The sequence below is a fragment of the Hetaerina americana genome, unplaced genomic scaffold (genome assembly GCF_022747635.1).
Source record: "Hetaerina americana unplaced genomic scaffold, ioHetAmer1.1.p SCAF_89, whole genome shotgun sequence".
In the NCBI taxonomy this organism is placed as follows: domain Eukaryota; kingdom Metazoa; phylum Arthropoda; class Insecta; order Odonata; family Calopterygidae; genus Hetaerina; species Hetaerina americana.
The window spans coordinates 1,206,952-1,229,955 of NW_027287527.1; the positions used below are offsets into that span (position 1 = coordinate 1,206,952).

General features: G+C 36.7%; 1 protein-coding gene across 1 annotated transcript in view; it reads left to right on the plus strand.

Moving 5' to 3' along the window:
* eas (ethanolamine kinase 1) overlaps positions 1 to 18,048 on the plus strand; it is a 46,148-nt gene extending 28,100 nt beyond the window's left edge. Inside the window, exons 2-6 of the mRNA XM_071597407.1 lie at positions 10,948 to 11,085; positions 11,898 to 12,196; positions 12,712 to 12,932; positions 15,106 to 15,385; positions 16,202 to 18,048. Of these exons, the coding sequence (XP_071453508.1) occupies positions 10,948 to 11,085; positions 11,898 to 12,196; positions 12,712 to 12,932; positions 15,106 to 15,385; positions 16,202 to 16,277 (1,014 nt within the window). The 3' untranslated portion in view covers positions 16,278 to 18,048. The remainder of the gene's footprint in view (positions 1 to 10,947; positions 11,086 to 11,897; positions 12,197 to 12,711; positions 12,933 to 15,105; positions 15,386 to 16,201) is intronic.
* Positions 18,049 to 23,004: the final 4,956 nt, after the last annotated feature.

A 23,004-nucleotide genomic window follows, 5' to 3' on the forward strand; every position in this document is an offset into this window, starting at 1 on the left:
GTGTTCTCTCAGTTAAATGCCAAATTTCCTCCCTTGCCCTAATTTTCCTGGCCCATACATAATTTGTTCTAGCAATAAGTTCTAATTAACGTAGGTGACATTTTGGTATGACTATACCGAAAAAAAACATGAAAAAATAAATGAGCTCAAGGAATGGTCGTTTTCGAACATAAACTTACGAAAATCACGTTAAACTTGAGGTTAAATTGAAAGTAGGGGGGATGCATAAAATAAGATTTCCGAATGATTAAACTTAAGTTGGTGAGTCAACCAAAGTGTTGCGATTATAGTTGATCACATTAAAAAATAAATGGGCCAGGTGTGAGTTTAGAATCAATGCCAGCAAAGCAAATGTTGCGAGGTTTCCGAAAAATAGAAAAGTTAAGGTAAACATTAAAACTAGAGAGCATACACGGTACCAGGTTTACCTATTTAGTAAGTTTTTTGGTCCAAAAAGGTCAAAAGTGGTTGGAGCATAAGAAGAAGAACAACTGCGTTAGGCAAAGAAGCTTTCACAAGGAGGCGGGAGTTGATGAAAGGGACGTTGGGTAAGGATGTTGAGAAAAGATCAATGAAAACTTTGATTTAAAGCGTGGTTTTGTCTGGAACGGAAACTTGGTCGTTGAAGCAAGATCATAGGCATATACTGGAGACTTTTCAAAAAATGGTGTGGAGACGTATGGACTGGTGGAATGTACGGAAATGAAAACAAACCAAGTAGTTATGGGCGTGGAGTGGGAGGGGAGGCGGTTGTTGGGAGAAACCCAAAGGAGGCTGGAAAGATGGATGGATATTCATTAACAGTGGGATGTTGAAGACTGTGATATGGAAAGGAGGGCGCTAGGCAAGCGGGAAAGGGGAAGGAAAAGGACAAGAATGTTGTACGGAATGATAGCAGAAATAATTCATACGGAATTCAAAAACAATTGATTATAGCATGGATGTGTCTTGTTAGGTGAGGCTAAGAAATATAACGATGTCAGTCTTAGTCCATCTAAGACCTATCCCAATCGGAGGACTACTATTAACAGTAATCTTGATTGGTTGGTGCATTCTTATACGTTCGGCGCCTCGGAATTTCCAACAAGGAAATTCACGGTGCAAGGCGGCCATCCGTCATCCGGTAGTTTTCCCAGTAGTTTCGCCAATGTGACGCGTGTTCGCATTCAGCGCGGATCGAGAACAATTCACGTTTGAGCTTGTTTATTGCGACAATGCCCCCGGCGCGACGGCAGAATGGCGTGCGTCTCAACTGAAGAGCGCCGCAGAAGCGTTGCGAAACTTCCCCCCTCTGGCCATCCTGAGCAAATCATCTAATCAGCCTTGGATGACTGGCCTTGTGAAATTAAAGGACAAGGCTAAAAGCATGTTGGAACGGGATATTATCGCTCTCCTTTTAGCATGATGGGTTAGATCGGAGGATTGAGTGCGTAACTCGAGATGAAATCAAACATAACACACGTAAACCTGCATTAATTTTTTGTCCAAAGCAATATCCAATTATTGAATTTTATTTCGCATTCTTTATACAATCATGCTGAAGATATGGCAGTAAATTCGGGAGCACCGCACCTATAAATAAGCGAAATTAAATAAACATGCATGTTTAAAATATTTGTCTATTTAATTTAATGACGACTGCATTCAATTTAATCGTTGACTACAAATGTAATTATCGTTAATGTGAAATATGTTTAGCCTCTAATTATACCCGCCCATAACATACACATACTGTCGTTTAACGTATCTTGCCAAATTAAATGCGTATGTAATTTTTGCATGTTATCCTTTTTGCAATATTTGTGTTCCTCTTTTTTTGAATTTTGCAGGTTAAATAAATTTATAGCAGCATTAAGTATTTTGCCTTGTACTAATCTTCACCAGGTCAATAAAAAATTAAAATGGTTCTAATGAATCACAAAGATCGATTGGTATTCTAATAATACTAATTTTACCACACTTGTTCTTAGCTTATTTCCGATAGGTTTAGTTTGGAATACAAACGAAAGAATAAAATAATAATTAAAAAAATGAATGAGGATACGTACACAGACTTAAAAATGTCATCGAATTGCGCGAAATAAATCTTGAAACACTCTCTTAAATTTAGGGTGTCCGCATCACATTTATTCTTAGGCAAATTTCGTCGTTATTCAGCGAACTCAGTTATTTAAGTACGTAAATTCACAGTTCTTAATTATTTTTCTCGATGCAGGAGGCATGGGTTTCCGCATTATGCATACGGAGGCTACTTGCATCCATATGTCGTCCATGACCATAATTTACAGCCCTTTGGCTTTGAGGATGAGTATTCTTAGTGAAATCGGCAATGAAAATCATGTCGGGAGTCAATCAAATTAAAGAGCGTTTTGTCTAACGAAATTGATGGTAGGGGCGATAGTGGATTGGATGACGCGCGAGTGGATATCAACTATATCAACAATAAGTTTATTTTTCACGGCAGGTTATGCATGCACTGCTAGAAAGGGTTGCTGACAAGGGCAGTAGTGTTAAACTTCTAAGTCACGCATAGCACGACACTAAATGCCTAAATTCTGCATTACAGTAAGCCATTTTTTGACTCCACATACTTGATCGTCGATACAAGAAGATGAGCTTAGATTGGAGGTTTTCAAGATGTAAGTTTAGAAAAGAATAGAAAAAATAATATGTATGCAGGAAATGAAATGAATAAGTTCTAGGCATGGTAGGGGAAGAGAGAAAGTTGTTTGGAGAAATTCGGAGAATGCAGGACAAGTGGATGTGGGAGAGACTGAGGGGAGGTGGGATACCGGGAAGAATAATAGAGGGAGGAGAAGAATAGAAATTTTGGATGGAATGAAGGGAAGTAGAAAGTATTAATGGCTTACAAAATAAATCATAATGTATAGCATATGGTTTAAGGATGATTTTTGTCAGACTATGCTAAAAAATACTTTTCTATCTCCCATTATGCTTTCCACGATGTCTTTTATTTTCTCGTCATATTTCGCTTACCCAACATCCCCTCAACATTTCATTACCTCTCAATATACCCTGCATCTACTTTTCCTTCTACGTATTAGTCCCAATAACTTTCTCCCCCACCATGCCTCAGCTCTTCCATGTTTATTTTCCTTCCTGTCAATTTTATTCCCTCCATTTCTTGCCGCGGTCACATCTTCGCCGGACTACCTCTCCCATGCCTCTGTTACCATTTCAGGTGAGTTACGCGCTCGCCTGCTTACCCAAAGGTTGTGTCCTCAAGTTTCGCCTAGGGCCTCGGTGCTGTGTACTCTGGTGGTCCGGCACGGCACGGCCTTGGGCACCTGATGGCCTGCAATTTATTATAGTTTATTTATTCCAACACGCCCATTCTTTTCCTCCCTGGTCTTCAACCTTCCATCGCCTATAAAAATGATCTGCGTCTACCTTTCCTGCTTCCAATGGATTTCTTCCTATAACCTTACCATGTCTAGTACTTATTCGTTTGGTTTCCTTTCCGTCCGTTTGTTTTCCGTATACTTTTTCCATCCCTCTCCTCGCCCACTTTTCTAGATTCTCCAATCTAGGGCTATCATTTTGCTTCAACGACCACGTTTCCGAGTCGTGTAAAACCGCACCTCATATCAAAGTTTTCACCAATCTTTTCATAATATCCTTGAGTAACATCCCTGCCATCAAGTCCCTCCTATTCTTTAAAGATTTTTTACCCGACTCAAAAATTGTTATTTTGCTCCTGCTACTTAGACCGCTTTAGTCCAAAACACTTCCAAGATACGTAAACTGTTCCACCTGCTCCATATTATGTTCTCCACTTTTAATGTTTAACTGAGCCTTCCTTTTTCTCTATAACCTCGTATATTTTTTATGCACAATGGTTGTCATCCCTCTATGATTTTTAATACACTCGCCAATCATTGTAAACCTTTGGAATACTGGCTAACTTAAGTTTCCTCATCCGCTGGTCTAATTGATTTTATGAATTCCCCGCCGACTTTCACTTCTATCTCCAGCTCTGGCCCTGACTCTTTTACCATTTCCTCCATTTAAACGTTGGAAAAATCATATATTTATTGTGTTACTTATCAAATAAACTTCGAATACAAAGTAGGAATCATCGCTAGTCGTTTCATTGCTATGAAAATAATTTTTTATCATTCGATCGGCTCGAGAATAATAGATGGTCCAGCTGTGTCAATCCCCCGTCATCTTTCAATCTTCTTCTGCTTTCCCTGTGACGATTGAATGATAACTATATTAAGTTTTCGTTAGCTGTCTTTGGACTGAGAATGAGTGTCCACGAGATTCGGTATGCACTTTCCAGGGTTATGAATAAGGCACGGAGGGGGGAATGGGATTCTGCTAAAAGAGCGAATGCCGTAGGTGCTGCCGCATTCCTCGAGTAGATTATCAAGAAGCTATAAATATTGAAAACTAGACGAAGATGTGTACCAAGACGTGGATGACGTTAGTGTCCTCTGAAAACGCGTTAGTTGCGAGTCGGATACACCCCGAGAAAACGCCTCTCTCGCTTGATCCTCAAACGCTAGGCGTCCCAAAATTCGCGTTCGCTTCCCCCACCTCACTCTTAAGCAATTCGGACCATGTCAATAATTGGATTGCGTGACGCTTTCAGTCATCATCAACGCCTCTGCCCAGCTGCGTAGTAAGTTGAACGCCACCACCCCGAAGACCTTTCCAAATGTGGTGTATATAGGGTAGGATGACTTTCGCTATCCCGGAAAGCTCGTGGGTTTCTGCTCTCCTAAAATCTCAGGAAATGTTGCGGATGTTCTTGTAAAATTCGTCGAGGAATGTACCCTGGTGTGTTAGCTTTAGTTTTACATGCTTTGGTTAGTTGTAGTCTACTGGGTTATGTTTGATTTACGATGGGCCCTAGCACTGAACACTCCCGTACTTTTAAGTCCTAGGCAATATGATAAAATAATCTTGAATCCCATACAAAGTATTGCAATGACTCATTTTCTACCTTCCTTAATTGCATTCAGACTTACACTTATTCTTTTCCTCACGATATCTCCTTCATCTACTTGTCGTGTCTTCTTCAAGTTTCTCCCAACAGCCATCTCTCTTCCCCTACCATGCCAAGAAATTCGTCCTTTTTGCATGGTAGCTCATTGTAATTCATCTGGATGTAGGAGAGGACACACAGTGAAAGCAAAGTGTTATTACATTTCATTATTATTACTTGTGTATGTTGTTTTAAACGCAACGGAACTCCCCCTTACCCCCCCTACTCTGATGTACTATGAATTTCACACGCCGTCGGGCTTAGTAATTGGTGAACTCTACCATCACCTACCAAACCGACTTTCGGGTTAATTATTGTGTTTATGGTTGTGTATGTTGTTTTATTTTTTATGTTTGGTCTGTGCAATCATATGGATAACTTTCAAATACGAGAAGGCTATGTAAATCTCCCCCTCCCCTTGCCCACTAATAAGGTGCTACACCTGCACTCATCTTAACCCTTCCCCCTTACTCCCCCTACCTTACCCGCTCTCCTTTCCCTTACTCCCCCTACCTTACTCCCCTCTTGGAGCCTGATTATATAAGTTGAAAAAATGTTTATGTATGTCTCCTGATGATGATGTGCAACATTGAAACCATGGTCGTGAAATATAAAATCTTTATTGTGGAATTGTAAAGTTTCTTTTTTGCCCTCATCTTGTGGTTATAGTTCATAATATTGGACCGACTCCTAATGGTGAATGTTTCGTTAGCAAACATTTTTAATGATTTTATTTTGAAGCGGGAATTGATGAGAAGAACCACGAGTAAAAATTTATAGAAAATTGAATAGCTGACTTGGTCGTTGAGGCTCGCTTATAGGCGTAGATTGGAATCTTTTGAGACGTGGGTGTGGAGGAGGATGGATGAAATGACATGGATGGAAAGGTAAATAAACAATAAGTTCTAGGCAGCGCATGGAAGGAGAGAAGGTTGTTGGGAGAAATCCAAAGGCAAGAAATGTGGATGCAGGTCATGCTGTATGCCAATGGTATAGGTAGCCTAGTAGAGGGTAGAATGTAGGGTGGACGAGGTGGAGATTAGGAAAGAACTTGCTGGACGAATGAAGGGAAGCAGATTAAATTTGGAGTGGAAGGATGGATTATTGTAATTCTGGTTTTAGAGTATGTAGGAGTAAATATGGCGTGTGGTCGCATTTCTTTTACTGCCTGATTTTCTGAAATTACTGTGGAATGTCTAAATTTTCATTTAGTTGATTGTTACGTCAATTCAATTGAAATTACGTAACAGAAAACTCTCATTGGAAAAAGCAGGAGAAAGAGAATCTAACCTACAGCGCGTTCCTTTATAATATCTGGTTTCATACTGATTCTAGGTCGTCTAAATAGTGGGGGATAAGTTTTAGAATGGAACGATTAATTCAGGTGCGCTCTGTGTGGTTTTTGTATGAGTAGGTAAAGATGTAACGTCCTTAAAGAGAGGACGTTAAGACTGATATATCTTAAGGATTGGCGTAATATAATTTTGGTCAAAAATAAAATTGTAAATTTCAATTACTTCCATAACGGATGCGTTTAGGCAATATTTGGAAATATGTAATTATTTTTGCGTAATTATCGTATCGCGTATTTTACGTAAAATCGATAATTTTGTCGCTTTATTGTCATTGTTGAAAATCGAGCGATTAGTCTATATTCTATGTTAATTTGCTTTTTTGTGCTCACTTAGTCCTCTGAAAGATTACTTACTGCTTAAGTGAAGTTCCCTCTCTTTTTATCAGTAATTTTCTCATCACTGCATTAAAAGTGAAACAGTAGAATATCAAGGTTGAACTTCGTCGCTCAACTTTTCGTTTTGACATGTCACCCACAGCAGTTACGAGTAGTGTACCTAATTAGATAAATATTACAAGCGCGACCTCCCGTGGTGTGACTAGTACACTTCAAGTTGATTTAACTGGGACTTCGTTTTCATTCTTGAGGAAATTCACTCTAAAAAAATTTGTCAACGTTAAGAAAATATTGTTAATAAAGTCCTCCATTTTTATCAATGATTGCCAATTTTTCTCTGCGTCAATACCTTTAACAGTATACTCTTGGGTATGAATTAGTGACGACCGCAGTATTGGGTCACTTCATAGCTCGTGAATACAGGTTATTTGCGACTTATGGTACTCAGTAATGTGTCAAGATGAACTGTATTTTACTACTCCCCCAAAACCCATAACTGTTTAATGAATAATCTTGTCGGAAAGAAGAAAAAGTAATTGACTGTTTATAAAATAATTTGCGAGTACTCACTACTTGTGACGGTTTTTTGCGCATTTGTGATTGTTATCGATTTTTAAGGACTATAACATCTTCTTCGAAGAAATTTTTGTTGTTATCGTATTACAGAGTCGAAAATAACGCATCAAAAATCACTATCGAACACAATTTGCGTGCATGGTTGGCACATTTTTCTGTGTGTGTCAAGTTCTGGGAAACAATATCCAAAGAGCTTGCCGGAAGTATGGGTGAGGCTTAATATAGAGGATGATCGGGGAGAGAAAATAAATGACTGATATAATAACAAATAAAAATAATTAGACTGATATTTTACTTACTCAGCGAGTATTTTTGACTTTTGGCTGTTAAGTTATAATTTTTTCTTTCGAAAAAGCAATATTTTAAAAGTCTAATTATCGCTCGCCATAGATGCCTAATCTCCCGCGATCCATTGTTTGGGTTACGCTCCAATAAAATGTCTTTTTCGGCCAAGGACGTACGGCGTTATCCGCGATCTTGAAAGATTTTCAATATCAAAGATTTGAAAGTCTATTATTGGTTTCCATACGCATGGTGGTATATTTACGTGAATTCATAGCCCAGATGTTCTGTTCCTACTAACAACTTTAAAATGTTATTTCCTTCGTCTAAATTTCAACATACTTAGGCTACCAGCAGTTGTACTGTTTATAAATCCTCTTCTTCGAAAAAAAGACGAATCATAAAAATTTTGCTCTCCTTTATTCCAGAAACAAAAAGTTACCAAATTGAAAGTTTTATTTAGCTTGAATCAATTGATTTTCCGTAGGTTCATTACCCTTCTATGATATAATTTCATTAAAAATCTCCCTAACCATTGCTTTGATATTTTTTGGAACCTACCTAATGTAATGACTTTGTATCGTATATAATTAATCTTTTCAGGCGTAACTTTGTGGAAAATGTCTATGATGAATAACATCAAAGTAAAACTGTAATTTTACGTAGAAAATAAACTTTGATGTGATGTAGGTTTCACTGGAGCACAGCATCATCAGGCGAAGAAATTACTTAACCTTCAAACTCTCTCCTCTCCCAATTACTGACCTACCTCCACAGCTAACTACGTGTGTATTCTTAATAATAATGTAATCACAGGTTATCATGAGTTTCGACCTGTTGTAAACATGGCATGTTATCTTCTAACGAGTTTCACTGGACAATGTCAATCAATCATCATCATCGCCAGTTATCAGTGTGAAAAATTGAGTGATGGTGCTATTCATTCTTATCAGATAACTGTTTCATTTATTTTGATTTCCCACACACTCGTTTCTCACTATCTGCCCGAAATAATTTGCTAGTGTTCTCGTGCTTCACTACCTTTTGAGCAAGTTCTCAAGAGACCGCGATGTCTCAGATTATGCTAATTGGTTGTCTTTGTTCTTTTTCTCATTGCCTCACAATTTTAAATTTAATTGAGTTTTTGAGAGCTATTGTGTTGCTTGATATGGCACATAGTGCTTTGCGTTGGGGAAGCGTGGTCTTTGGAAGGAAGATGATATTCGTAGATTGAAGGTTTTCAGGGGTTTTTGTGGATGTGGAGAAGGATGGATAAATTAAAATGGATGAAAGGAAAACAACCATAGAAGTGCCAGGCATGGTGAGGGAGGAAAGAGGGTTGTTGGGATAAATGCACAGAGGAAGGAAACAAGGATTTGGAGAATATATTCAATGGTAATGAGATGAAGGCTGTATTAGTGGGGAGAATGTTGGCTAAGTGAGGTAGTCAAAGGGAATGAATAGTCATGTTGGGCATTATGAATGAAGGTTGGTGGTGATTGAAGAAGGGTATAATTCAGTATAGAATGTGGTGGAGTGCGACGTAGGTGAGACCAGCAAACTATCATTAGTTAGTATTCCCATCCAAACTCTTCATTAACCTGTACACTGATTAATATTATAATTTTCAACATTTAGTCATACATTGTTGAAACACATGATTTCTCATCTAGATTACCAAAATTGAAGGCAATTTTGGTTTGTTTAATGAAATGTCATTGGTCAAATATACTGCGTAAGGCCCTATATTGTATGATCATGGTATCTTATACAGGTACAATGTATACCTGTATAGTGTTACCATCTGGATGGTACAATAATTATGTGATGCTGAGTTTGAAATCGCGATGTTTCAGTAATATGTGCTATTTTATTGGCAAGTACTAGTTTTGAAATGTCATGTTTTCTATGTTCCAATGGACAGATGAATAGAGTCAGCCCTAAAATTTATTATAATATCAAATATGTCAATGATGGAAAAAAACCAACTCTCTGGGAAGATTACCCTCACCCCTCCACTGCAAGGCAAGAGAGAGCCACTGGGCAGGGCTGCTCCTCCCCCCCCCCCTTTGGTCCTCTACTCAGCATAGAGGTTCCAACCATCATCCACAGTAGGTGCTCCCTCCCCACAGTCTCCATAATGGGTTATTGAAAAATTTTTATACTCTGATCAAGGAGTTGATAACAGGTTATTTAATAATGTGATTGGTTGATTAATTATGAGAAAGGTACATTCAAATGTGCACAACCGTATATGTGTGTCTACGTAACTAATTTTTCATATTTTAATCTTGAATCAAACCATCTCCTTTCTGTACAGCAAATCCTCCATGTTTTTTTCCTTACCTTATCGTGTGAACTGTTTCTCTTAACTTGGGAAACACAGTTTATACTTCATCAAATTTTTGTTGATTTCCCTGTACTCATACCACATTTTGCCCCAAGTTAGATTTATAATGTACTGTGTTGGGAATAATATTTATACCAGTCAAGTGCATGAAGGAAATAACATCATTTTGAAAATTTTTGAACCAACGTTAATGCATTCATACTACAAATATGTTTACTTAACCATGTCTTTTATATTAACTTAGTTCAGTGAAAATTAATTTTTGGAAAGGATATACTTCTCTTCCCTGGCCCTAAATGTTTCACTTCATTCTTTTTCGTTCTCCAGAATTTAGATAAAAATAATGAATAATTCAAAATGTCATGAGCAGCAAAATGAAAACAAGGAATATTTTTAAATTTTCTTTTTTGCATTTATACGAGGATTTAATTTCCACGAGTAAAAATATAATGTGTTGCAATACCAGGCAGATAATCAGCATATTATTGATTCATTAATTGAGCCATCTATGTGTTTTTCATCAATGCACTTTTGACTAAATTACTTTATGCAGTTAAATTGTTTATTAAAGTTATTCCTGTTGTTATTTAACAAAAATGAATGCGTTTAATAGTGGCCTTTACTGATGCATGATCGATTATTTATATCTTATTCATTGACATGCTTCTGACACTCAAATTTTGCATCACTTTATTAATATGCAGTGTTAAAGTCATTACATCCATTGATGCTCATTTGGTGTCTATTAATTCCAGTTGATTTTAAAAGGAGCTGTCAAATTTGTAAATATAATAATTATTTGATGCGGGTAATTTATATAATTCTCTTCAAGTGATAATGGCTAGTGTTACCTCATCTCATTCACGGTACATATTATTCCCCAAAGGTTTCAACCGATTCTTTCTCATGCATCTCAATTCCATGCTTGAATGTAATCTTTTCACTTCATAGTAATGAAGTCTGCATTTTCTGTGATGGGATATTGTATTGGACTAAGTCCTCAGTTGATTTAATGCTTGAAAATGTTTGTTTCAGATATTTACAGATGGAATCACAAACAAGCTTGTGGGGTGCAAAAATGGAGCCGAAGCTGGAGAAATGGTACTTGTCAGGGTGTACGGACAGAAAACTGACCTACTCATAGATCGTGCTGCAGAAACCAGGAATATGAAGGTATAAACTCTATTTAAAATAGTAGTTTTTGTTCAGTTGTCAGTAGGAGTGATTTTCATTCAAAAATGCATCACAAAAGTACACTTGTAAGTACAGTCGCACTTTGGTTGTTTGAGCATAGGAGTCCATATAAATTGGCCCCACCTACCCCCTTTTAGCTTATACCTGAAAATGCTCCTGAATCTGGAAAATTCTGAAAAAGTATCAATGGATATATACTGCCTGTGTACTGATCCTTCCAATACTGTTGTAACAGAAATTTCTCCTTGAAGGCTTCTTGAAAATTGCTGTTTTCAACTTGATGCTATTGCTCTGAGATGTAGATTACATCATCAAAAACTATTTGATTTATTCTAAATGAATAAAAAAACCATGAACACAGTTCTCGGCCCCGAAGACCGGTTTGATAAGTGATGATAGAGTCCACCCAATACTAAACCACACGGCATGTGAAATTCACATACCAGTGTTTAGGGCAGGGATCCTTTCCCTGTTCTAAATAAATATTTACTGTATGTTTTCCCAAGGAGTCATGTAATAATTTAAGGAAACTGCAGAGATGTTACACAGTATCTTTTAATGGAGTCATTCACAATATAACCATTTCAAAGGGTAAAAATCATTTGCCTTGACCATGATGGGCAAATGATTTTTTAACTTTGAAATTGGTACATTTTGAGTCATATACTCTTTCCAAAGCATGATTTAAAAGGAAAGAGCCATCAGGGGAACACAAAAAAAAGTTCTAATAACAGCACTACCCTTTTTAATGAAGACCTCAATAAAAGTCTGTTTTATCTTCACCTTTATAGGTAATGCACAAAGCTGGATATGCACCACGTCTTTATGCAACTTTTGAAAATGGACTGGTGTATGAATTTGTGCCCGGCATCACACTGACTGTCGAAACGGTTCGTTTGCCAAGCATCTTCACTCTGGTGGCCCGGATGCTGGCCCAGATGCACTGCTTAGACCTTATGTCATCTGAAAATAATGGATGGAGCGACTCAATTCCTGGAAAGGAGCAGAATGAGCCTATCCTGTGGAAGAAGGCTAGTTCATTCACTGAGTTGGCACCCTCGTCATTTGAATCACCTGAGAAGCAAGCAAGGTGGGCAGTGCTTGTTGGTGTGATTTTCACCACAATCTCCATCAGTCAATTTGTTAATTCTTTGAGAGTATATGACTCTAGGAAAAACTGTGGTGACTCTTACTGTTGTTTCCAATTTTGAAAGGGATTTTACAGCTAATATTTCATTAATTATAATATTTACTTTCTTTATTTAAGGAGAAAATGTATTAATGAATGAACCTGGACCATAAATCCACATTGAAATAGTTTTTCTAGATGCACATGTCTATTTTAAAAACTGTGGGTGTACACTTGATGGGATCTGGCTTGACTTTATAGAAATTCAATTTGAAATACCTAGTATTCTTCTTTCATTCAACCATGAGTGTTCCAAAAACATGGGTTTCTATTGAATTTTTTTAAAGAAAAATTAATGAAATATCTTTCTGCGAATGAAAACTACTAGTTTACTGGCAAGACTGTTTCTGAAGAAATAAAAAATATCATGTGACTTACTTAATCGGCAATGTTTTCATTTTTGTTTTTCTTTCAAGGTATGAGAAATTGGTACCAAGCAAACAAATACTTAAGAAGGAGTGGTCACTACTGCAAAAGGAATTGCAAGACATAGGTAGTCCTGTTGTGTTCTGCCACAATGATCTATTACTTGGAAATGTGATATACAACAACAACCAAGTGACATTCATTGATTATGAGTATGCAGATTACAACTACCAAGCATTTGACATAGGGAACCATTTCAATGAATTTGCTGGTAAGTCAATTCCTCCAATAGATTTATTTTTCATAAAATATTAGTCTCTATAAAGGGCCAGAAGATGGTTTGATAGATGATAGTAGAGCTCTCCTAGTACTCAGTCCAATCATGTGTGAAATTCACACATCAGGGTGGGGTTCCTTTCCCTGTGCTGTTTATTGTTTCTTAGGAAGATCTGGTACCCTACAAATCACACAGCTTGGGTGAAACTGGAGGTACCCTAATAATAAATTGCTGTAATTTTCTCCAATGCGTTAGAAGAAGTTAATTATTTCAGACAGACAATACATGTATGCTATCAAAAAAAAATTTTTTTAATTTGAATGGTAATATTTTAGAAGATAACCAATTTTATAACCAAAAAATATTAGTATTAGTGAAGATAATATATGTATTAATGCATATAATTTTATCATAATTAAAGTATTTAGTATTATTATTTCTGCTTTGTGATACACCCATCATTTAATTCCTGAAGTTTTTCAATTCTAAAACTCATTTCTCTACAATGCAACAATTTGAAAGTGTAAAAATCATTAGCCTTCCCTGGAATCAAGGCGAATGATTTTTACCCTGAAATTGTTGCTTTGTAATGAGCATTACGGGATGACTCTGTTGAAAGTTACTGTAGCAGCACCTCCTATTGTTTCGTAGAATTTTTTTGAACAATAATTTTCAGTTCATTGATCAATGAACATGTTCATTGATCAATGTTTTAATTGAGCGGTTGTATTTTCAATTTCATTGTTCCCAATGACCAGGTTTATTATGTGTGGCATGGGCCATAGGATGAACGATAGTTTATGATTCAAACAAATGTGTGCACAGCTGTAAGATATCATGATACCTGTGTGGTTCAATAAATCCTTAGAAAATCCAAGAGAAGGTGCATGTGATATCGGAAAGAGTTCCCATTTAGTATGTCTCATCTCTCACGAGACTGCTGTTTATGTTTCAGCAATATCCATCACGTGGCATCATTATCATAGTGAAGCAACAAACATTTGTTTATTTAGAAAAATGTGGAAAAAATGAGTATCATGCAGCGATTGAACGCTTCTATTTAAATGGCTTTGCACCAAAAGAGATCAAAGCTGGGTTGGATGAAGTTTACAGCACATCTGCTCATGTGTTTGAGATTTTTTTATATTGGGCAAATGAGTTTAATCACGGCTGTGCTTCCACAAATAATGAGCATCATTCAGGATGTCTGATGGAAAATTGACTTACTCCAAAATGATTGACAAAATCAACAATATGGTTTTGAGTCATCAACAAGTGCAAGTTCAAGAAATAATTGAGGCCACAGGCATATCACAGGGTAAAGTGTTTTCATCGTTGCACAAAAAATTGGCTGTGAAAAAAAATCTTGGCAAGATGGGTGCCACGTTTGCTCTCAGTCTCGAATAAATGATATCATGTGATTGATTCAGAGGCTGGCTTGGCATATTTCTATTGCAATCCTGATGAGTTCCCGTGTAAATGCAAAAACTGGAAACAAAACATGGGTACACTATTACACTCCAATGACAAAGGAAAAATTGAAGCAGTGGATTTCTAAGGGTCATTTAGCACAGAAGAAGGCGGAGACAGTGAAATTGGCCAACAAGATGATGGCCATGGTTTTTTGGAATGCCCTCGGACTTGTCTGCATCGATTACTTGCAAAAAGGACAAATGATAAATGGAGAGTAATATGCATCATCAAATTATGGGCCCAATAATTATGAAAATAAATTAAAAAATATAGTTAAAATACGAAATTGTCATGCAATTAAAATTAAAATTTTAAAATGTGACTTCAATTAAAAGGATACCTCAGGGTTGATATTTTTTCTATTAGGCATAGAAAGAGGCTGATATTGGTGGAAGTTATGGTGATACAAAATAAAAAAATCAATATTTGTGTTGAAGTGTTGCTTCAATATTTCATAAATACTATTGAATCAAAGAATAAAAAGTTAGAGTCATTAATTGCTTTTGCATTAACCTCATGTGATCAAGTTTCGCCAGTAAATGACCAATTGAAAATTGCCTGATTCAAATAGCTAATTATTCATCAATTTTAAATCATGAAATATGCTTTTTGTTATTTGATTTCCTGGAATAGAAGTTGACCTTTTTTTCCTAACTACATATTTTCCTATTGGTAAGTTTTTTTTCTTCTGCAGGGGTTGAAGATGTTGATTACAAACGCTACCCTTCGAAAGAATTTCAATTTTCATGGCTGCGGATATACTTAGAAGCATTCAAAGAAGTTTCTCATTCCAAGAAACAGAAATCCATTGGAAATTGTGTAGAAGATGGAGTGCAGAATATGAAAGTCTCAGAGAGGGAAGTTAATGAATTGTACATCCAAGTTAGCAAGTTTTCTCTTGCCTCAAACCTCTTCTGGGGTGTCTGGGCCCTCATACAAGCTGAGCATTCCACTATAGACTTTGATTTCTTGGGGTAAGTACATTGTTATTGGACATTGTATGTATTTAAAACTCATTTTTATTCATTTGGTCCTGAGGAATTCCCTCCCTATGGACTAAAACCTTTATGTGGTGGACTGGCTTGTGTGTTACGATAAACCCTCGATCTATCCTGGTGGAAGCAATGATAATTGCTCCTGGTAGGGTCACCCATACCAGATAGGTCAAAGGATACAAGCCAAACAGAAGGTAGTCCGTGCAGCATCTTGAGCTAAAGCCCCCATCTAGGAGTGTAAACGTCTCTACACTCAATATGCATCCTGATGTGGTAGTGTGCAGACAATGGTTCTTACACTTTGCTCTCTGGGAACTGTTAAAATGTCCACTGCAATACAAAATGCCACGAGTTGTGAAGTGCGATTGGTGATTAGGTTCTTACTGGCAAAAAACCACAAACCACTTGAAATTCATCTGCAACTTTGGAGAGTGTATGGAGACTGAATAATTAGTGAGTGTGGAGTGAGGCAATGGTGCATTCAGTTTAAAAATGTATGTTTGCTTTTGTATCGTTGTGATAAATGCCTCAGTTTAATAGCGACTTAGTAGAAAAATAGTTTAAGAATGTGCTTGCCAAATATATATAGTAAAACTTTGTCTTGTCACTAGGTTTGTATTTTATTTCGAAATGTAAATTTCTTTCTGAACTGACTTAATATATTCCGCTCTATTAATGATCTCATAACAGCAATGGCATCACGTGTGCCTCTCCCCTTCCTGAACCCGAACTGATCATCTCCTAAGTAATCATTTGCCCTGCTCTCTCTAATTTTGCTCTAATTTCTCTTTTCAGATATGCAGCTGCCCGCATAAGCCAATATTCTGCGACAAAAGAGGAGTTTCTAAGCCTAAAATCTGATGTTCCATGACCCATGTGGATACATAGAGATTTTTAGCATGGCCAAGTTAGTAAACCTATAATTGAAGTGATATGCAATGAATACTGGGGCACGGTATTATGTGATCAAACTGTGGTCATAATTACTGAATTGTTCTAAAGCCAGCCAAACAGGTGAATTGCATTTCCTTGTGCTTATGTATAATTGAGTCACCTGATATTTTCCCCTCTTAGAAGCTGTACAGTCGAAATAAAGATAATTTATTGTATAAATTGTCAAATAGTGAAATTTTAATTATTATTGAATGCCTGTAATGTGATATGAATATGGTACTTAGTGTAATATGACATTTTTTTTCCCGAGTAAGTCGAGTGTAAATAAAAAGTAATAGATTTTAAAATGTGACATTTGTCATTGTCTCAATGTAAAAACCGATTTTAAAATGTCATGCCCCTCACACGTGTACTTATATTTTTTTTCAAATTTGTTATTAATTTTATATGAATTTAAATTCAGCATCAGATTAAATATGCATTTTAAATTGTCCTGTAAGAATCAGAGTGTATGTACGTTTAACAATAGATCAATCTGGCAAATAATTACCTGCTGTCTTTAAGTCCTCATGAGAATTATCACAAATTAATATCATAATTAACTTTTGGAATATGCATGTCATGTCATTGCTCATTATATCCTTTCAATGATAAACCTTTCAAAATAAAATGAAAAATCATTGCATAAAAATGTCTTTAAGATTTTTATTGCAGCCTGAACCCAAATTTAAATATGCCCTCCTTTTTTGACATGAGTTTCCCAAAAGATAACCGATTACTATTGAAGTAATTATCCTATAAACAATATTAAATTTGTAATTCATTTGTTTGACTTTGAGAACATAAGGGACTTATTTTTCTGATTGTCCAGTTCACTCATTTGGGTTATATTTTTTAGCTCCATTGTATTGATTATTTCAAAAATTAATATTTGGTTTTACCGTTATATTTTGTTAAAATTGTATCCAACCGATTTCATATTGTTGAATATCTCTCGAATAGGCATTCTAAAACTGTTTAGGTTTTCTTTGAAAAGTAAATTATGTTGAATTGTATGTTAATAAGGCTCAAACTTTATTAAAGACTTTCATTGTTATATTCATGTATAATTTAAAATGAGAGTTTTTGCCAAATTAAGCTTGTGTATTAGCTGTTTTTGTACAAAATTGTATAGTAGAAAATATACCTGTATGTAATTTTTAAGAAAAGCCAGTTTAATTCAAGGTGCTTAAATTTGCTTTTTCTTGTGTACGATTGAGTGCAAGTAAATAAGTGATAAGACAAATGAATTTCCATGATCCCACAATGAAATTTGTCAAGATATTACTTACAGATGGTATTTAAAATGCCATCATTTGTCGACCAAGATTGTCATTGGCGTACTTTAAAGATGCCATGTGACCAAAAATCATTTGATACAATGAACGTTTTTATTTGTGAAGATTAATTACTTTGGTTTTTTCGTTTAACATGATTCTTACTGATTATGATCCATTTTCAATTGATTAAATGTGCATAATATTTTTTATAAAAATTTGAAGGGAAAAATTATCATGCATTAAGTAAGATATTATAAAATTTCTAAGGTCTTCTTCTGACAATGTGATATAAGTATTGTACTTAAATAAAGATTTGTGAATGCAAAGAGCAAATCAAAATTTTGGAATCAACTTAAGGCTTTTGTGTGTAAAGATTTTATTATTATGGTATGTATCATAATCATTTCCTTGTTAAATATCGGACAATAAAATTTTTCGATTATCAACAATTTCCCTTTGTCTTGCTCCTCTGTATTGAGATGAAATAAGTAACTTGTAATTCCACACACACTTTATTTAGAACACGACCTGATGATGACGTTTCATGTAGAAACCTAGGTTATGAGCTAAATAAAGTGTCTGTGGAATTACAAAGTTACTTCCTTTATTTCAATATTTTGTGTAAATTCCATACAGTTACGCCAGACATGACAAATTTTACTGCTCCACTTTGAAATATCAAATTGTTTGATTGGATGTATTTTATTTTCTAAGTGCAAGTGATATAAGGTTCTTGTAGTTTGGCATCTCTCTCTTCCTAACTTCATTTCCACCAAGAAGGCTAATTTAACGATTTTTTTTACAATTCTACCGTAATCTTCCATTGTATTCATGAAAAATCAGTTTCTTTTCGTCATTTTAATTTATTCAATAGAGAAGAATGTCTATGAAATCAGGGCTTAGGTAAGAATCCCTGATTTGCTGCCAGAGTTTAAATCTTGTCTTTGCCAATCAGAACAAGTTACAGAAGGGAATCAGGTCAGCACCACTGGCTGAGATCTTGATACTATTGGTCTCGAGACATTTCCTATTGGCAAGCCCATGAAATATTTTATCCCTTCTTTTTTGTCAGTTGACTTTGATTTCAGACGGACAGCTCTTGATTTATGTATAGAGTAAGCCCTTAAATGTATTATTTTATCAAATACGTCAATGATGGAGAAAAAACCACCTCTATGGGCAGATTTCCCTCACCCCGCCAAGGCAAGGCAGGAGAGAGCCACTCGTCCTCGGCTCAGCATAGCGGTACCGACCATCATCCACAGTAGGTGCTCCCTCCCCATATTCTCCCCTTGTGGAACAGCTCACCATCTCTTTACCATACTTAGTGAATCATCTTCCTACATCATCACTTATGGTGTATTTGCCACCACCTGGAGGAACAGATGACGACATGGATGCTTGACCTAGCAGCATCAATTGATAGCCACTGTTTAGAGCAAAGTCAAGCATGGCATATTCGATACCTAGACCAACAAGATACTATGCCGAGTCATGAACCAGTTTTGCTCTGTCAGTATTGTTTATGAGAAACTAGATACTTTAATGCTTACCACCAACAAACCCCATGAGAACTATGCTCAAACCTTTGTTAATTAATCTCTGAACAGCAAAGTTGAAATTTTAAAATAAATTTTATTATTTTTGCCTTCATTTAGCATCTATATAAATTTTGTGGTACTATTTTAATTGTTAATTAAAAGTGTGTCCATGTGGAGGCATAATGAGTGGCGAAGACTCCATGGACATGATGTGGGCAACAACACTGCGTAAGAGCATAAAAAGTGAGGGGTGTGGCACACCCCTCAGTGGGGATTCATTTCTTCTGACAGTAATAAGGATAAAAGCAAAGAAAGACGAAAGAATCAATTTGAATGAGCTATGATATAAACTAAGGTAGATAATGAGATTTGTTGTGTCAGGCATAACTTTATGGAATTCACGCAGTATACTGAAATGAAGGAAGTAACTTTGTGATTCCATGCACACCTTATTTAAAACACGACCTAGGTTTTGACATTTGATATCATCATCCTCCCTGATGATGACATCAAATGTCAAAACCTAGGTCATGTTTTAAATAAAGTGTGTGGAATTACAAAGTTACTTCCTTCATTTCAATTTTTAATAAGAGATTAAAAATATGAAAGTGTAGTCGAGGGGTGTGGAATAATAACCTTTCAGAAGGGACAACCCGTGGGAAATAGGTTGGGGTCCAGTTGTGGCCCCTTCCCAACTTCCTTTCTCATCAACTATTCTTTTCTCCCACACTGTCTTAATTTCCTAACATTCAAGATATAGTTGTGATATTATGAGGGGATAAATGGTTTGTTAGAAGAATGTAGAAATAGGGTTCCACCTTATAGTAATTGCCTCCCCTTGGAAGGGGTAGCCACTCCTTTGGGCAACTCCCCCCTTCCCTGGGGCCCTGCAATCACTACAGCATGTGCCCTCTCGTGTTCCCCCATTGTCTCCCCTTGCAGATCAGCTACTACCTCTCCTCGTTCCCCCAAACCCACCCTTTCAATACCACTCAACTCCCTTTCTGCCCTTGCGATATTTCCCTATTTTAGTATATGTGTATTTCTGGTTGATTTGTTATGATTTTGGGGGACCGCTGTTTGCTGGTCCTAGAAGTGTCGAGTATGTGGGGTCAGGGTGACATCCTTGATATTGTGCGAGGCACAGGACTGTGATAGGCTTAACCCCTATGTGATGGTCACAATTTCATCATCCCTCCTGAAAAATGTAAGTAAATTGCCGTGATAATAAGGATATGAAGTACACATATTACATTGGTCCTGTAATTCAATTCGATCATTCATTGCGGTGACTTATTTAATTATGTTCATGAATCTGTTGGTTATCGTGTAGATTGATTCATTGCTCTTGGTTTTTAAATATTAGTTTTTCAGAAATTTAAAGATGTTTCAACAGTTTTCAACTTTAATTTAATCCTTATGTAATAATTGAGGTAGCATGTTTATAAAGTGCCTAAGTTCCAAAATTACTTAAAAAATCCAGTCCAAAAAGCAAATATCTTATTCATCAATTTTTGGATGCAACTTTCTTAATTTTATTAAAATAAAACTGTGTATTTTGCTATTTTTCCTATTATTTTCAAGATCTATTCAATTTGTTGAGGAGTATAAAGGCATTCAGGTCATATCTTTACACACATCGTTACATGAGAATGTATTCAAAGTCAAGTGTTCTCAAGCGATGTAATCTAATTTCTCTTATGCCACCCATCATACTTTTACGTGTGATGTTCGAGAGACTTTCGAGTTTTTCCTGCCACCACTTGCATCTTTTCTATATTGCACGTAATACCTCATTTAATACCTCTCACCCCTTCGCCGAATCTTATCTGACTGGTCATTTCTGTTGGTTCTACTCATGTGTGGGCCCTTTGCCCGCATTCACTGTGTCATTCTATGAAAGGGGCCAATTCACTCCCGCCCACTGGACGCCCCTGGCTCTTCTACGCTCAAGCCTCGGATGCAATTCCCCTGTAATTGGCAGTGGCCATTTTTATTCAAAATTTGAAACTAAAGTGATTTTCATCTCCCCCAGTGCCATCACTCAATTGTCAACACATTTATTTTTCCGAGTTCTTGATGCAGTTAATCGTCAATTTAATGGGAACTTTCAAATTATTTTTGCCTTGAAAATTCCATCCACGCACCATTTTCATTATTTGACTCTCCCAAAGTACTGGTGTTGTGCTGGCAAGTGGCTCAATGGAGAAGGGGTCTTTCCCTCTCGCTGTGCCGCAAATGTCAACGAAGATGAAAGCAGCAACGATGTCCCCAACATGTCGATGTCCATCGACAATAGTCTGCCATAATACTGATGGCGTGTCTTATCGTGTTCATTCCCTCCTTCGTGAGAACCTTGACCAATTAATTCTGTTGCAATTTCTACTTTCCATGACGTTAGAAATTAATGTTTTTCCAAAAAAGCACTGCACCTCGCTCTGCATATTGGCAAATAGCCATTTATCTCCTGCATTTCAGTTCATCCAAATGGTATTTTGCATTTTTGCTTCAATGCAGTTTAGTTAAATTAATTACGATACTTAATCATTACGATACTAACGATCATTGAGAATTTAATTACAATAGCTACGTTTTCACAAGCACATTTGAAAATAATTGTCATATTGTCATATAATTATCATAGCCGACCCCGGTGGCGGCGGGGTAACGTCCTCGTCTGCCATTCCAAGGGTCGCGGGTTCGATACCCGCCAGGGTGAGTTTTCCTCCGCCTAGGGCTTGGGTGTTTGTGAAGGTTATTGTTATCGTTGTTATCATTGTTATCGTTGTTAACGGTTCGATGTAAAGGCCAAAATGTGCTGTTTTCGGACTATACTGAATAAAAATATTAAAAAATCATCGAATGTCAAATCGAGCTTCAAGGACACATTCCGAATGATTATTAAAACCAGATTTGCTGTCCTCCTAATTTCAATGAAAATCACAAAATGGCTTTCATATAATGTATGAATATCTCATTTCATGGCACGTTCTATAATAATTGTTGTTACCGTAAACCATGAACACAGTTATCAACCCGGAGGTCGGTTTGATGTGGTGATGATAAAGTTCACCCAATACCAAGCCCAATAGAGTGTGACATCAGGGTAGGGGGGTCAGATCCTTGGCCTGTACCGCCTTTGGTTTCCCAGGAAGTTCTGATACCCTAATAATCGAGTGATGCTAAGGCTTTTCACAGTTGTGTCCAGGAATCGGAAACTGGTCCTCCGGTTAGTAGTCCAATGCTCTACCCTTGGACTAGCACGTCCACAGTGTGTTAACAGTAAATGTATCTCTGGATAATTGGAGCGATATTTTTTCGTTTATTGTTTTCGCACTGGCGCACCCTGATGATCCTGATTTAGGAAGCTGACCGACGAACATTCTCATACTGATGAAAAACATTGTCATGGAATGTTTTTCCTCTGCAAGGTAGAGTAAGGTGATGATAGAATAGATTCTCCCTATATCAAAGTGGATCGCGACGAAAGCAAGGATCGTCGCATATCTGTTCGCAATTACGCCTTGGAATATCTCAGAGGACGGGAAGATATTATATCAACATGGGCAACAATGTCATATGTGATTATTCTGTTTAATTTCACCCTAATTTTCAAGTACTATTATTTTCGAGGATCCTACAGTTCATGGCAGTTTTTAAATGGACACAGAATACCCACCCTTACATTTCGAACTCTTGCAAAGAAATATGCGTGCATCAATTTTGACTAACACTGAATTTAGATTTGTTCCACACGTTCGGAAACCACTAGTAATTACGGCATTGAAAAATTATCAAGTATTGTGTCTCACTGCTTACAAAACACTGAAAAGAGAGAGATTCC